Source organism: Candida orthopsilosis, assembly GCF_000315875.1.
Source record: "Candida orthopsilosis Co 90-125, chromosome 4 draft sequence".
Classification (NCBI taxonomy): Eukaryota; Fungi; Ascomycota; class Pichiomycetes; order Serinales; family Debaryomycetaceae; genus Lodderomyces; species Lodderomyces orthopsilosis.
Window position 1 is genome coordinate 24,065 of NC_018297.1, and position 16,542 is coordinate 40,606.

Sequence of the window (16,542 nt, forward strand, 5' to 3'; positions counted from 1 at the left end):
CTGATCATATATAGGAAAGACTGCCATAAACAGTTTTGCCGTTGAAAGAGCAAATAGTCTTCAAATATCAAGATCCCTTAGGGCCCACAATCATGAATTAGCTACTTAATTCTTCATCAGTCATCGCTTGCTATTGATGAAGTCTACTCTCAGACAAGCTATATTTCCTCGATCAATGGCTTTTTTGGTCCCCCATCCCTGCCTATATTGAATAGATCTGGCAAATCCTCCTCCTCCTCATCATCATCACCTCCCAACTTGAGCTCTTCAATCACACCTAAGGCTTCATTTTGTTGTAACTCATTTAGCTTCTGGAAACCTAAATTACTCAACTCATCCTTTGTCAACTCAGTTTGGGTCAAGTCACCCTTGGATAGCATCTTGGGAGTACTATAATCCCTCTCCAATGTTATTGAGTTAATCAATTCAATGGATTCAATACACCACTCTATCAAAATTAGTTTTAAATCCTTGCTAATTTGGCACCATCGAAAACATTCATCATTGATGCAACAATCATAGACCAAAGATGGAAACCCTTTTTTATCTTTCGATTCCTTGACATTGGAGGAAACAATGGGGATTTCCCATCGATTTTCAATGATCATGGGAAACACTACTTCGGGCTCAAAATCAATTGATGGTTTCGGCACCTGTGGATCGTGACATATATTGATAAATACTTTGGTAAAAACCTGCGAGCTATCCCTGGACTCTAGTATCTTGGTTTTTATCACGAATCCTGGCTTGGGATCTAGTTTTATCTTATCTTGCTCTTGTATTAATGACATTGGGGGATGACTCAGAGTCATGAAAAAGTCAATTAATTTTTTTTACTTGAAATTTGTTGGTATATAATTGAGTTAATTTTCTGTTGGGCTCCTACACTTCACTCATTTCCAATACACAATGAATGTCTTGGTATATTCAGGTCCCGGAACGACCACCGAGAGTGTCAAGCATTGTCTTGAATCATTGAGACTTCACTTGTCCAAGTATTATGCAGTTCTTCCTGTTAGTGACACTGTTTTACTCACTGAACCCTGGATGAGAAAAACATCAATGTTGGTAATCCCTGGTGGAGCTGATTTACCGTACTGTCAAGTATTGAATGGAGAAGGAAACAGGAAAATCAAAAAGTATGTCAAAGATGGGGGCAAGTTTATGGGATTTTGCGCCGGTGGGTATTATTCCTCAGAGAGGTGTGAATTTGACGTTGGAGGACCATTGGAAGTATCAGGATCTAGAGAGCTTGCATTTTATCCAGGGACTTGCAGAGGGTGTGCATTTAAAGGTTTCAAATACGAGCTGCATCTTGGCGCAAAAGCGTCAAAACTACTGGTTAACACTCATGCTTTACCTCGCGCTCCTGAACATGTCTACACTTATTACAATGGAGGAGGCATCTTTCTTGATAGTTCAAAATTCAAAGATGTTGAGGTATTGGCAAGGTACGATGGGCAAACCGATATCGACGATCAGGATCAAGCTGCTATCATTTACAGAAAGATAGGCAAAGGTGGTGTTATCTTAACAGGACCGCATCCCGAATTTTCCCCTAGATTGTTCAAAGATGTTGAAAAGGAGTTTGAGCCTGTTGTCGACAAGATCAAGAAACACGACAAAGAGAGAAGAGTGTTTATGAGAGAATTGTTGAGAAAGTTGGACCTTCGTGTTAGTGAAGATATTGAAGATACGACACCGAAAGTGACTCCCATGTACATTGCTTCACCATACTCTGAAAAAGTTCACAATTTGCTCACAATACTCAGGGACAATTTGGATATAAAGAATGGAGTGTTTAAGGATGACAATGATACGTTCATTTTTCAAGATGAATCACATGAACAAAATCACGCTGGTGAATCACAGTATGATGACGAGCAAGATCCAACAAAAGGAATCAAACATGTAAATTTCATTACATCAGGAAATATACCCACTGGTAAAATGACTCCATATTTTAACTTGCAAAAGTTTTTCGACAATCTTCGCAAATTGTCGAAAGATGCAGTAACCGAATTTGGAAGCATACTTGGCTACTCTGAAGTGATCACGTCAACAAACACTATCCTTGAAAAGAATCCACATTGGCTACAATATCTTCCCAATGGTTTCACCTTAACTGCTTCTACTCAAATTTCGGGTCGAGGTAGAGGTGGCAATGTCTGGATTAATCCCCGCGGTGTGCTAGCTACCTCAATCCTATTCAAAATACCCAAATCAGAACAAGCTTCTTCCTCAATTGTCACATTACAATATTTGTGTGGAATAGCTCTCATTGAGGCTATCTTGGGCTATGGAAGCGAGGTTTCTGGAGAAGGTGTAGGGTACGAGGATATTCCCGTGCGTCTCAAGTGGCCCAATGACATCTTCATATTAAAGCCGGAATACTTTGACAACATGAAACATGAAGTTGGGTCGACGGTTGATGGTGACGATGAAAAGTACGTCAAAATATCTGGTGCATTGATCAACTCCCAATTTATCGATGGACAGTTCAATTTGGTTTGGGGAGGAGGTGTCAATGTTTCTAATGATGCACCAACTACCTCCTTGAACCTCGTATTGCGCAAACTCAATGACCTAAGGGTGAGTAAGGGTGCACCTGCATTGCCACCATATGAACCAGAGATTCTTCTAGCAAAGCTTGTATTCACTATCGATCAATTCTATACTGTTTTCAAAAAGTCTGGTTTGCGTCCATTCTTACCATTATATTACAAGAGATGGTTTCACTCTGATCAAAGAGTAGTTGTTTCTGGTGACCATGGTGAGTCAAGAACTTGCATCATCAAGGGAATTACACCAGAATATGGTTTGCTTATTGCTGAAGATGAAAAGAATCATGAAGTCTTGCATTTACAACCAGATGGTAATTCATTTGATATTTTCAAAGGCTTGGTATATAAAAAGAATACATAAAAATGTATGTAGAATTAAATCTTTCGCGCGTTGCAAAGAATTCAAAATCGAACTCATTACAACAACAAAGGAATTCTTCATCACGACTCCTGAAAACACCACCCCATTACATCTCGTCAAATGAAGGTGACTGTACTTGAATGGAAGGGTTTTTGTACATGGCATTGGGACCTATCTTCGTCCCTTTCCAACAATAGCAACAACAGTGGATACATCGAGGAATTATGTGGGATCTGTCGTGTCTCCTTTGATGGCGCATGCCCCAACTGCAAGTATCCTGGCGACGAATGTCCAATAATCTTAGGAGATGGATGTACTCACAACTTCCATTTACATTGCATATTGAAGTGGCTAGAGCAAGAGTCGTCAAAGGGGTTATGTCCAATGTGTAGACAAATCTTTACTTTCAAACCAATTGCGGATAACTCACAGGTAGAGTATTCCAATTTAAAAACCTTGATCGACGGGCACAAAGTAATGAGGGAAAGATTACTGCCAAATAACGAGCTGGAGTTTGAAGCATTCGACGCTGAAGTAGATTGAACCGCACAAAACGTATTAGGAAAAAGTGGAAAGAGAAATATCAGCTTCAATTTACTTTTTTTTTTTTAACCCAAGTCAACATCACTAAAAAAGATATGTCCATTCGCTTATTGTCTCCCTTGCGAGCACCAATCTCAAGACGGCTCTTTTCGAAATCTGCTATAATAGCTCAATTGAATAGTTCCAATGTCAAACTTGCAACTTCACATCAAACTCAACTTGAACTAGCAAGGTCTAAATTCACCCCGCAAGAACTTGAGCTTGCAAGGCTCACTAGAGAAGCAAAATTGGGCTGGCTCAAGAACCTCCCTGAAAAGTGGATACCTTATCTCGAACTTATGAGATTGGAGAAACCAGTTGGTACTTGGTTGTTGTTGATACCTAGTTATTGGGGGATAACTATGGCCGCATATTCGATTGCTGCTCCCTTGACGACAACCCTTGGCGCGATTGGATTATTCTCTGCTGGTGCACTCATTATGAGAGGTGCAGGGTGTACCATTAATGACATTTGGGATAGGAACTTAGATAACCAAGTAGCAAGAACCATGGAAAGACCAATTACTAGTGGAAGGGTTTCAGTTCCTCAAGCAGTTGCATGGCTTGGTGTCCAATGCTTTGCTGGATTGGCTGTATTGTTGAGCTTACCATGGGAGTGCTTTTATTTAGGAGCATTTTCCTTGCCATTTGTTTTTGCTTATCCGTTGTTTAAACGATTCACATATTATCCACAGGCTATATTGTCAATTTGTTTTAGTTGGGGGTGTCTTTTGGGATTTCCAGCTGTTGGAGCTCCTTTGAACTTATGGGTCGCTGTGCCATTGTTTATTTCAAACTGGATTTGGTGTTTGACCTATGATACCATTTACGCTCATCAAGACAAAAAATATGACATTAAAGCTGGTATAAAGTCAACAGCATTGGCATGGGGAGATAAGACTAAACCAATCCTTAAAGGTTTGACTGTTGCCCAGGCGGGATTTTACACTATGGCTGGGGTTATGAATTCCATGGGCCCTGGATTCTACATTTCCGGAGCTGTAGCTATTACTAGATTGTACAAGCAAATAATCAATGTTGATCTCGATGATGAAAAGAGCTGCTGGAATGCGTTCTCATCAAACATTCAAACAGGATTCATCTTTTGGTATGGTATCTTATTTGATTATATTTTGCTTCTCTTAGGTTTCCTATAGAAAATCCTTTATTAAATGTTTAGTTCTAGATAATTCAGATTTAATGATAGCTTTGGTCATTACCTTCTCTCTCGACTGTCCTTGCAAGCTGATGATCGAAGTCTTTAGAAATTTTGATAGATACACTAATGGAAATTGATTCGGTAGTAATTTGGTTATAGTCGCTGGAGAAATGTATTTATTGTAACTTTCGACAAAATGTTGGACTGCTGACTCCACAGGTTGACCTTTTTTATAAAGCTTTAAGTAATACTCAAATATAACCAAGAGGCTGGTTTTATTGACTCCGGTTGTTACAGGTTCCTGTTTATAAAATGATTTCTTTTGTGCAACAGATTTGCCCAAAGCTAATCGTTCTGCCGTTGAATAGTCTCCAAAATCAAGCAATCCAGGGATATCTTGTGTTTTGCAAAGCCTTTGATATTCAAAAAGTGATTTCTCAAGATACACATCATCCCTCTCGAGTAACTCAAAGTATTTGAGATACAAGTCAATAAACATTTGATAATCCTGCTCCTTGTGCAAGTCTAGGAAGTCTATCCACGAAATTTTTGGCCACTTGTTTTTTGAAAGCTTGTTCATCTCTCTATACTCATCCTGTAGTCTTTTGAAATAGGTTTCTACCTTATCATTATACAAGGAGACTAAAGTAGAGGAAACTAAATCCAACAATTCCCCTCTTATAGAATTGTTCTCAGCAAACGAAGATTCAAGTAGTTCAATTCTCAATAACGCGTAGTCTTTCTCTCCTTTCAGATCATCTGACAATCCATTTAAAATCTTTTGGTTTATTTCACGATAGACTGTTGATTTTCGCATAAATGCATACCCTTTGTCTTTGTTCAACTTTATAATCTCCAAAATCAATTTACTGTAATCCTTTTCGTCGAGGTTTACATTGGCTAGGAAGTTCAATGCGTCGTCGACAAGGTCGTTGTTTAAGTGTTGAAACAAAAATTCTTTATATGCAAATGCAACAGCAGGAAGTTTTGGGATCGTTTTATAAATATACGATACCAGAGCTATTTGATCCCTCTCGATCAATATTTCAATAATTGACTTGTCATCTTCGGAAAAGGTCCAGTTATCCTCAGAGACTAACGGAAGAAGTTCATTCTCTGGAAGAAGCTTGTAGCTCAATATTCTTGACTCAGAGCTCATATCTGCGAATTTCAATCTCTGCAGGTATCTCCTTGTTATATCTTCATCTTTAAAGTCCCACATATCGATGATATCCTTCAATCCAGGATACATACTGAAAGGATAATCGTAGCCCAATAAACGAAGAGCTAAGTTGGGCTCTATAATCAACTGACCGTGTTGTCTCTTAGTTAGCAACTCTATTGGATCCTCTTCCGTTAAGAAAACAGCCATCGTTTTGAGAATGTGCACGTATGGGGAATCACCATAAGCAACAGCCAAAAATTGTTCAAAATCGTTGGATTCCATCGCCCCATGGAACGCTTTATTCGCTGATATGATTTCATTTTCTTGGTGTAAAGCAAATAACTTCGATTTACTAAACAAAACCATGCCGGAGCTCACTTCAATCGGCAGCCCAGTTACCTCTTCCAATGACTTATCCAGGAAAAGAGCTTTGACTTTTTGGATATGGAAGTCGTCTACAATTGGAATCTCACTGCCCTCTAGCTCCTTTGTGTTGTTAATGTTTATTTCCAGCACTGTATCAAGTGTTTCCAAAGAGGATACTATTATCGATCGTTGGAACACTGCAAATGCATGGGGCCAATCAACGATGACACCACCACGAGGGTAACCGCAATCCAACCACGTCAAAGTACCCCTGGTAACATCTCCAGAAATGTTGATAAATTGTGCTATGGAAGTGTTTTCATCGGAAGCAATTGTAAGCAAGTATTCCTTTGAGTCTTGCGTTTCAAACGGTATAATAAATGGAGAGACATCCGTATTTGATTTGTACTCGAAAAGAGGCACGGTGTATCCAGAGCGAGTATCCAATGTTTCGTAAGATTTTCCATTTGCTAGTAAAACCAAGTTGTTCATGGGCGCAGTTCCAAGTATAGCGCCTTCGTGTCTAAATTCTTGAAGCAACTTCCATGAATTTTCCTGGAGGTAAACGAGTTGAATTCCTGATTGTTTGATAAGCATGAGTGAAACTCTGTCTTCCATTAGACATATGTGGCGTATATTTTTCAACTGCCTTGTGCTAACCGGGCTGAGCTCCGGTAGCAGAAACACCAAAAGCGTACGGTCAACAATGAGAAACAACCTTTGCGATTGCTCAGATGTAACCAATTGCGTCACCCCCTGATTTCCAACAGAAATCAGGGTGAGCTGTAAATAATCTGTCGCATCTTCGAATAAATGATAATGAAGTAGCTTACCTTGTGAAGTTCCAATATAAATATTTCGATCATATGCTGCGACTGCAGAAATATGTTCGTTTTGCTTCAAGGGTAGATCATCTATCAACGGATCTATTAGGTGAGGGATCATGAATGAGTGGATTTCACACTGCCCATTAATTAAGTTGAAGAAGTTCTGGTGCCTTGAGAAAAGTCAATTTTTCGGCAACAAATTATGTGCAGGCTGGGTGCAAAGCTTACAAGAGTGATGTAATAAAACATTACATTTTGACAAGCCATTATTGACACTATATACACCTTTGGAAGTTAGTTTGACGAAGGGGTCACAGGAGGAAATGCCAAGTTGTCTCTATGGGCAACATATTCACTATCAGCGTACCCTAAGATGGATTCTATCTGATTACTTTTGTGACCTTTGATTAGTCTTATCTCATTGGCAGTGTAATTAACACGGCAATGTCCTACCTCTACCATGTCTTGTTCGGATAACTTAGTTCTATCAGCGACAACCTTTATTGCTACACATTCGTTTTCATGAAAGTTTCCCACCACGTCGATGATTCCTGCTGGTAAGAGCCCTGCTCTATCTCTTCTTGTAAGCGCAACAAAGCACCCTTCATCTATGATCAACGCACCCTTCGTCTTTAGTCCATGAAGGATCCAAAACCTCCTATCTGATTTAATTTGGGTATCTTGAGGTAAAGCGAGGAATCTGGTATGTAATGGAATAGTCTTGTTTTGAATATCCTTTTGCAATATTTTTCTTTGCTCTATGATACTCAATCCTTCCTTTTGGGATTGTATGTGAGCAACGATATCGAGAATATAGTGAGGTTGAGTTGACAAAGTGATAATTGTGGTAACACCAACATTCGTAGCTAATCCTGCAGCAATCAACTTGGTGGTCATTCCACCTGTACCCACATTGGAGCCGGCTCCCGCATCATCATTGGTACTCACACTCAAATCGTCAATATTGTCGACCACCAAAATAGGTTCTGCATCTGGGTTCGTCCTTGGGTTATCTGTGTATAAACATTCAACATCTGTCATGAGAAACAAGTAGTCGGCATGGATCATACCTGCAGTTATAGCAGATAATGTGTCGTTATCACCAAATTTGATTTCGGAAACTGATAACGTATCATTTTCATTGACGATTGGAATTACCCCCATTTCCAACAATTCATTGATTGTATTCTTGGCATTCTTGTATTGAGTATAGTCTACGATATCATTCCTCGTGATCAATATTTGTGCTGTGGTCTGATCCATTTGACGGAATAAATCATTGAACAACCCTATCAACTTACCCTGGCCAATTGAAGCAAGTGCCTGTACTGCAGATAGCTTAGAAGGCTTTGCTTCTAATTTCATGACTTTCATACCGAAGGCGATGGCCCCGGAAGAAACTATGATGATCTTGTGTCCTTGTCGACGAAGCTTGGTGATGGTTTCGACAATGAGCGCCATATTGGCAATTCTAGGTTCCCTGGTGGCAGCATCAACCAAGGATGACGATCCTATTTTAACCACAATGGTGAATTGTTTCTGCCCCTCCGAAGTCGTCATCTCGATTTAAAGTCTTTGTTGGGTTTTCTTAGGAAGAGAGATCCAAAAATTTTCAAATTGACTCATTTGCAAGGGTGCGCTACCTGGGACGAAATCGGGCCGAATTCCGATTTTGGTGGGGCCGCTTGAACGTGGAAAGAAGGGCAATGTAATATGGAAGGTATTTACAATATGCGACTGCTTATAACTTTCAATATGAGGTGGAAATTGGCACAATTTACTCTCGCCAGTCAGGTGTGTAGTTGTGTGTGAGATGATTTCAAAAGACAAACAACAAAGGTGCAAATTTAATTAGCTTACGCCACCACTTTCAAAGGCCCTTGAGTGTATTTACAAAACCTACCCAGTCAATATGATTCAAATATTGCGGCAACAATTATACGAAGATTTCAACAGCTGATTTCATTGCATCAATTTTGTGCTCACCAATTTTCCACTCGTTTTTTTGCAACCACAATTGCGAGATATAGATAAGCGATAACGTGAAATTGTCTTCAATATTCATCAGACAATGCCACACATATTAAAAAAAAACAAACTCTAGGAGCTTGTGAATAGAATTAGCAGTATGTCACCTTTATTTCTCAAAGTACATCTACATTGTAACTCTCATGAGCATAAGGTGCTCAACCTGTAAATGATCCCGCCTTTTGACAAGCGCCACAATTTTTGAACAATAGATTTGGACAAATATCTCACCTGCATATGTGAAACTGAACATCCTACATACAAAATGCGTTGATAACTACTATTTCTGATTACAAATCAGCAACAGGCAATGTATACCGCTTATATAAATTTGGTGTGTAATCAATTAATTAGCGAGAGGAGACGCCACAGTAATTCGCAATCGCAATTAATTTTTCACATTCCCCCTGAAACAATAGGTTCCATATTATTATTCAAAAACCGTCCTTTGCTTCATTGTTAATAAAATGAAGTATAAGAGAATATATATATAAAGACTCAAATATGTCATTAATTGCATTCAATTCAGATAACTCGCCAAGATAAATTTGACAGCGGTTGCAAATCCTACTTAGACATGGTCAACTTAAAGAACTTAATCTTGGCTCAAGAAGAGGTGGGGAGACTTACAACAGTATCAACCAACTCATCGCAATCTTCAAACCAACTTTTGCACCCCGCTAAAGATAACGATGTCAGTGTTACCCACAAACAGATCCCATCACAGTACATTGACATTTCCAGTTCAACTCTAACTCCTGAGGAAATAGAGCAAAGAAATAACTCTTGGAAGTTCAAGATCAAAAAGCTCTTTTGGGACGGGACTGGAAAACACCCCAGGGAGCAAAAGTATCTATTCAAGTTGGACTTCTTTTTGTTAACTTCATCATGTTTAGGGTATTTTATCAAAAACTTAAATCAGTCGAACGTCACCACTGCGTATGTTAATGGTATGGAAGAATATTACAATATGAACAACAATCAATACAACTATATGGTGACATTATTTACAGTTGGGTATATCATTGGTCAGATCCCCTCTAATATGATCTTACACAGAATATCTGCTCGATTCTATCTTGGTGGGTTGGAAATACTTTGGCTGATTTTGACAGTGTTGATGATAACAGTTCCACCAACCAATATCAAGGGTATGTATGCGTTGAGATTTTTTATCGGATTATTGGAATCTGGCTATTTCCCAGCCTTGGAATATTTGTTGGGGTCTAATTACGGTACACCCGAGTTGCTGAAGCGGTCATCATACTTTGCAATTAGTTCAGGATTGGCAGGGATAATTAGTCCCCTTTTACAGGAAGCCATTATCAAGAGATTTAAGCACTCAAGTTTACCACCTTTCAAATGGATGTTTGTGTTTGATGCGGTTATTAGTTTCCCTATTGGTATCTACACCATGCTTGTTGATCCAAATACACCACTGACTACTGATGCATTTTACTTTACTGACGAGGACAAGTTAGTTGGCTTGGAAAGAAGAAGACTTATAGGGGCTGAGCTAAACACAAGACAGCCTTTTACGTGGCAAAAGGTCAAGTCATTCTTCAACACTTGGCATATTTATGTATTTCCATTACTCTTCTTGTGCTATAATAATAGTTGTGCTGCCAATACTCAACCGACATTCCAGTCATTCATGAAGAATTATTTAAACAAACCATCTAGTGTGTATAACACATGGCCATCGATTTTAAGTGCTATTTCTATTGGTGTGACAATAATCTTTGCTTATGCGAATGATATTTTAGGAGGAAGAAAGAATGTATGGTTTGTCAACGCCTTTTTTGTTTGTTTGATTATAGGATGTGCCTTGCTTGCTTCTTGGAACATTCCGTTGGGATTGCATTGGTTTTTATACTTCTTGATTGGAGTACCCACAATGTGGGGTCAACCATTCATATTCTCTTGGGTCAATCGATTGTTATACGCCGATGATTTGAAGAGGAATTTTGTTGTGGTGGTTACAAATACGTTAGCATACGTCACGGGTGCTTGGGTTCCCATTCTAGTATGGAACACAAATGACAAACCTGAGTATTTTATTGGATTTACATATACAGCAGTATTGGCATCGGTGGGATTGCTTTTGACACAGGTAGTATATTTTTTGAGTACTAGAGACGAAAGAAGGGCCAAAAATGAGAAGGATATAGAAGAAAGCAACTCAATCGAGCTAGACTCGGATTGAAAAGTTATATAGATCTATAAATGCTATGCTTCCTTTTTTTTGAATATGGAGTCTAAATTTGTAGGGTCTATATCTCCCCAGTAAGCTAGTTTGTAAGGCATATTTTGAGGTAGATACACAGGGTAGTTTTGCCCAATGGATTCCAAAATGGCCTTGAGCAAGATCTTGTAGCCCTTGGCAGTGAGATGGATCCCATCATTCAAGTAGGTGCTCAACAAACCTACTTCCAAATCGGGAGAGTCTTTTCTAACCGCAAACAATTGCTCCTTTGTCCAGCCACTGTCTTTCCTGAATTCCTCCCATAAATCAATGAATGGAACATTGTACTTTTGACAAACACTCTTTGCCCCCTGGGAATAATTCCAGTATCGTTCGCAAGTAGCAACTTCTGTCTGCATTAAGCCACCTGAAATCTCAGCTAAAGTTTTTGGATCGTGCAAGCTGGGTCCAATCACAATAGGCCTCACATTATTCGCTAGTGCTAGTTCCACTAAGTATGCTATGTTTTTCTTGTACCTTGATAGCTCCACGGGCTGAATTGGATTATTATCAATAAAGCCATCGTTGGTACCAAAAAATATCGTCATCAACTTCACATTGTCTTTGGATTCATTCAATTCAGATTCGAGGATTTTGGGAAGAATCAACCTTGCATGTTCTGAATTATATCCACTAAAGCCACGATTTATAATGTCGAGCTTTCTGATATACAAGTTCTGTAACTCAGGTTGAAGAGCAAAACCATCAACTATTTGGTTACTGAACTGGGTAATTGAGTCCCCAAACAAGATAAACTTGTCGACATTCATGGCCCTGAAGTTGCAGATCCGGGAACCAATATTGAGCGATTTTCTCGAATTTCATCCCCTTCGATTGATAGTAAGTACACAAAATCGAAAAGAGCTACACTTCTGAATCTATGACATTTTACATTGAAATTCGAACTATTAACGCGAAGAATAGAAAACCTCTTTACTATAAACAACTCAAAGACCTCGCAACACCAGATAATCGCCCAAACCATCATCCAATCCGTCGATGATACCATTGAACCAAAATCCAATCATTACGACAAGATAAATCAAAATTAATATAACACCTTTAAAGTAGTTTGACTTCCCTTCAGCATAGATGTATGTGAATAAATAAATTGAAATTAATGTGGCAATGATATCCCACCGTGGAAACACTAGGGAAAATATTTGCTCGACATTGATAAAATTCTTCAAAACAGAATAAACCACGAGGCAAGGAATTTGTATCAAAACAACTTGCAATGCGTAAGCACTACCAATCTCCATTGACAATGCAACATTACCACCAATGGCAAAAGAAATGGCGTTCAAAAACTCGGTTGTATTTGGAACTAATGCGAATATTGTTAATCCCAAGAATTTTGGATCGATTGGGAAATCAGAAAGGATGGAATCCACATTATCAACAAGAATTTCAGCGATTATGGCATATAAAACAGTAGCCCCTAGCAAGATTATTGTTGATTTCTTTTTTGACCAATTAGGAGCATCATGACCCCCACCTTCTTCTGAGTCCTCCTTTCCTTCCTTGGTTACATCTGCTTCTGATGCAGAGACTATACTTTCAACGGATCGTCTGTCCAAATTGCGGGATGGCGCTATTGACAATCTTTGTTGGGACAGCTGTGGCTTGCTTTGGTCCAAGGCAGCCACATTTGCAACGCTTGGAGTTCTTTGTTGTTCCTCTTTCTTCATCGCCTCATGTGAGTTTGTTGCCCAAATCAACGAAGCATGTGTCCTCAAGGTAAAAAACAACCCACAAACATATGCTGCAAACAAAGCAATCGCAACAATTAGTGAAAATGGTTTAACAACTTTATAATACAAAGGATCCAATGTGAATGATGGTTGGGTAAATCGACATTTAGTGCAGTCATCAAGCCCCTTACCTTCGTCACATCCACTGCATTTGATCTCATAAGAGCCATAGATCTGGTAAAACAACGATGGAGCAAACATGGTAACCATTGCGAATAGCAACATTGTTGAAGAAACACCAGCAGATCGCGGATTGTATCTCTGTGTCTTTCGTTTCAATGCTCCTCCACACATGGACAACCCTGGGAGTAGTAAGACACCACCAAGTATTGATCCAATCATAGAACCCTCCACCAATTTACCTTTGGATTGATTCAAAGCTACACAGTAAAGGAAAATCTCGACAATTGTTGAAAAAAACGCATTAATGACAGCACCAACACCCATAGAAGACTGTGCAGAAATTGACGCTACTGCTTGACCAATAAAGTATGCCAAAGGAATAATCGAGAATAAACACAAGCAGAAAATGGTGTTTGAGTCCGTCAAGAACGAGTCCCAACGCAACGACTCCTTCAAAAAATAGAAATCGACGATGACAAACAAAACCATGAAAAGCAAATTAATAAAAAAGATGTTTGTACCATCCATGGTGTATTTATAGTAGTGCCAACCACAGCATCTATAAGTACACAACAAAATCACCTGCTTCTTTTTCTTCAAAGACGGGTCCTTTTCTCTTCTTTTGTAATACTCCTTTTCCATTTCAAAATCTAAAGCTAATGGGTGACGTCTAACGTGATCGTTCAATGTCGAGGTGATGTTTGCCATGGGGATGGTAAAGACAATCAACCAACTTAGGAAACCAAAAAAGTAGGAAATAGGTTGCACAATGAGGTAAAAGTACAAATAAAACGCAATTCTTCCTGCTGTCCAGTCTCCTCGTCCAAAGAATCTCACCTTGATATCGTTACTTTCTTCATTATCGTCTGCCTCCCCATTTTGCCGTTGCTCATTCGGCTCATTGTCTGTTGCTAAAGAGTTGTACGCATCCCTCAAAGGTCTTCCCTTGTGATCTTTCATCAATGGGGCCGACTCCTCCGCTGAGCCAGTGTAGCGTCGAGGAGGTGCAAAAAAGAGCCGTCCTTCTTCCTGCAATCGCCATTGGTGAAACTCGTTTAGGGTTCTGCCCTCCAATTGATCCTCGTCCATGTAATTTTTATCCTTGTTCAAAAGAACAAACTTCCCAAAGGGGTATAGCCAATATCTCCCCAATCTTAAAAATGCTCTCACATACAATCGCAGGCCCGGATTTATGGCAAAACCAGAAAATACAAAGACAAAGATTGCTCCAATTAAGCACGCCACATAGATCAACAAACCAGCTGTTAAACTCCATATCATATTAGTTAGTCTTACTCCCCAGAAAATTCTTGAAGAGGTTGGACGTCGTGGATCGAAATCGTGAATATCTTCATCTGCTCTAGTAGCAACCGATCTTTTCTTCTTGTACAAAGAAGGCTTCCAGATCTTGATACCAAAAGGGTGGGTTTCATTGATGGCGTTTTGTCGATCTTTTAAATTCAAAGATTCTGTAGACGAGTTTGAATGAATTGACCCGTTTTCGTCTGCATCTTCATTGTCTTCGCCATCTTCATTGCCTTGGTGATTTTCTATAAAGTCTAGCTTATCCACACTTCCAAACCGCTTTGGGTCTGTTGCTTTCAACCTCCTGATATTTTGCTCTGCCTCTTGCAAGTCTCTTGCAATAACGGACTCAATATCTGCCAACTCATCAGGTGTTCGCAATGGTGTTCTTTCTGAAATATCTTGGTACAGTCTCATTGGACTCTTGCTGCTTTTTCTTTGGTGGAACGCTCTCAATGCATCATTATATCCTTCAAGATAGTCCTTGTCGTTTTTAATCTTGTTGTCCTGCTCTTCTCCATGGGGTCTATCTCCGTTCTCATCTGCTTGTTCGTTGATATCGTCATCAACTGAAAATATCAATTTGGGATGGCTGACGCTGCCTTGCTTTTTTAAAGTTGGTTTCGACTTCCTTCTTTGTACACTTGTTGACCTATTCCTAGAAGTACTTCCAGCAAGCAGCACAGCAGACGAGCCAGGATCACGTTGGTCATCACTAAATGTTCTCTGTGTATTTGGCTTCAGCAGCGCCCCAGCAATAGGTGTAGACATTGTATGTAGTCAAGAGCTATTTGGTCAAGTGCTGAAAAGTTGTGGATTCGACGTTGATTGTTCAGCTCACATAAATTAATTACATGGTTTTTGTGAAACTTTATCTCCGCGCACATGGAGAGATGATTTAACGTGGTTGTACGATATTTACAAATGTATATATAAGGATACTACCTAATCACCCAATCTATGGCCCTTTCCTTTGAATGCTGTTTCACTTCCCCCAAACCAGGAATATCCCGTAGTACTACCAGTCGGAGTGCCTTCTCTTTGAGATTGGTTTCTTGAGAATGATGGTGATCCAAAAGAAGAACCAACAGCCGGAGTAAACGCGGTTGTCCTTACAGATGTATTTTTAGGGTATGACAAAAGACTGTACAACCATTGAGGAGCCTTCAAGTAACCTTTGTCGTATATGCTATCATCAATATAATCAGCCTGAAACCCACCAAAACGAGATGTATTATCCACATAAGTCATTCCAACCCTTCTGCCTTCATCATTTCTCTTCTTTTTGGGAGTTCCATATGCTCCTGGTACCAAGTTGTAAATGGGCATGGTATTCAGCTGAACACAAAGGTACAAGTAGCCACTTATAATTCCCACTAAAGTATCAATGAGTGCTACCGGTCCTCCAAGAATAAGCTTCACAACCAAATTACCCAAGGGCAAATAATAAGCCTTGATGGGAACTAATCCCAATAAGTTGATCCTTGCATTCTTCAAACTCCTTGACCAAACGTATGTCAAACAGGCCAACAAGTTTTCATGTGGGAAATACGTTGCTTCACTGTAGTTGCCAGTTATAGCCTCCAACGCTAGATTAAACACTTGTATACAAGACCCGCACAAGATAATGAACCACAAGTAGTCTGGAAAATTACCCTTGAACTTGCCCTCATGTGCCTCCAAGTGATTGGAAAAGGTGTAGAAGAAATAAGTATCAAATAATGCATTGACTCTGTTTGTAGACATAATACCTGGTGGAATCAAAAATGACGTAACAAATCTATACCATCCTAGAACTTCTGTTGCAACAACTTTGAAAATGACAAAGTACAGCCCGCGTCGAATCACTGCCCGCACAATCATATACTCCTTCAATAATGCATAACTATTGATGTACAACGAAGGAAAAGCTGAGAATGTAGTGACTCCCAAACACGCCAACACGGTAGATATGGTAAAGAAACGAGTCACTGGAGGAATGCTTTTTATATTATCTATCAATGGGTTGGTCATTGTGACTGAATTAATTGGGTGAGGTATTGAAGTTTTGACACTTTGGCCGT

The 16,542-nt window shown here is 39.5% G+C and overlaps 10 protein-coding genes across 10 annotated transcripts; 4 read left to right on the top strand and 6 right to left on the bottom strand. All coding sequences in view use genetic code 12, as the record gives it.

The window, feature by feature from the left end:
* Positions 1–158: 158 nt before the first annotated feature.
* Positions 159–812, bottom strand: CORT_0D00240 (hypothetical protein; the record flags this gene model as incomplete). Its single annotated transcript, XM_003868961.1, has 1 exon — positions 159–812. One exon carries the CDS (start codon positions 810–812, stop codon positions 159–161), a length of 654 nt encoding a protein of 217 aa, XP_003869010.1.
* A 97-nt stretch (positions 813–909) lies between these two features.
* Positions 910–2,925, top strand: CORT_0D00250 (biotin protein ligase; the record flags this gene model as incomplete). The annotated part of the gene is made up of 1 exon (XM_003868962.1): positions 910–2,925. One exon carries the CDS (start codon positions 910–912, stop codon positions 2,923–2,925), a length of 2,016 nt encoding a protein of 671 aa, XP_003869011.1.
* A 120-nt stretch (positions 2,926–3,045) lies between these two features.
* CORT_0D00260 (Apc11 protein) lies at positions 3,046–3,468 on the top strand (the record flags this gene model as incomplete). Its single annotated transcript, XM_003868963.1, has 1 exon — positions 3,046–3,468. One exon carries the CDS (start codon positions 3,046–3,048, stop codon positions 3,466–3,468), a length of 423 nt encoding a protein of 140 aa, XP_003869012.1.
* Positions 3,469–3,563: 95 nt separating this feature from the next.
* On the top strand, positions 3,564–4,664 carry CORT_0D00270 (Coq2 protein; the record flags this gene model as incomplete). Its single annotated transcript, XM_003868964.1, has 1 exon — positions 3,564–4,664. The coding sequence occupies one exon, from the start codon at positions 3,564–3,566 to the stop codon at positions 4,662–4,664; it is 1,101 nt and encodes a 366-aa protein (XP_003869013.1).
* CORT_0D00280 (hypothetical protein) lies at positions 4,659–7,142 on the bottom strand (the record flags this gene model as incomplete). Its single annotated transcript, XM_003868965.1, has 1 exon — positions 4,659–7,142. The coding sequence occupies one exon, from the start codon at positions 7,140–7,142 to the stop codon at positions 4,659–4,661; it is 2,484 nt and encodes an 827-aa protein (XP_003869014.1).
* Positions 7,143–7,318: 176 nt separating this feature from the next.
* On the bottom strand, positions 7,319–8,584 carry CORT_0D00290 (Pro1 gamma-glutamyl kinase; the record flags this gene model as incomplete). The annotated part of the gene is made up of 1 exon (XM_003868966.1): positions 7,319–8,584. One exon carries the CDS (start codon positions 8,582–8,584, stop codon positions 7,319–7,321), a length of 1,266 nt encoding a protein of 421 aa, XP_003869015.1.
* Positions 8,585–9,629: 1,045 nt separating this feature from the next.
* Positions 9,630–11,258, top strand: CORT_0D00300 (membrane transporter; the record flags this gene model as incomplete). The annotated part of the gene is made up of 1 exon (XM_003868967.1): positions 9,630–11,258. The coding sequence occupies one exon, from the start codon at positions 9,630–9,632 to the stop codon at positions 11,256–11,258; it is 1,629 nt and encodes a 542-aa protein (XP_003869016.1).
* Positions 11,259–11,281: 23 nt separating this feature from the next.
* Positions 11,282–12,067, bottom strand: CORT_0D00310 (Iah1 protein; the record flags this gene model as incomplete). Its single annotated transcript, XM_003868968.1, has 1 exon — positions 11,282–12,067. The coding sequence occupies one exon, from the start codon at positions 12,065–12,067 to the stop codon at positions 11,282–11,284; it is 786 nt and encodes a 261-aa protein (XP_003869017.1).
* Positions 12,068–12,244: 177 nt separating this feature from the next.
* CORT_0D00320 (Ca2+/H+ antiporter) lies at positions 12,245–15,250 on the bottom strand (the record flags this gene model as incomplete). The annotated part of the gene is made up of 1 exon (XM_003868969.1): positions 12,245–15,250. One exon carries the CDS (start codon positions 15,248–15,250, stop codon positions 12,245–12,247), a length of 3,006 nt encoding a protein of 1,001 aa, XP_003869018.1.
* A 174-nt stretch (positions 15,251–15,424) lies between these two features.
* Positions 15,425–16,492, bottom strand: CORT_0D00330 (Dfm1 protein; the record flags this gene model as incomplete). Its single annotated transcript, XM_003868970.1, has 1 exon — positions 15,425–16,492. The coding sequence occupies one exon, from the start codon at positions 16,490–16,492 to the stop codon at positions 15,425–15,427; it is 1,068 nt and encodes a 355-aa protein (XP_003869019.1).
* Positions 16,493–16,542: the final 50 nt, after the last annotated feature.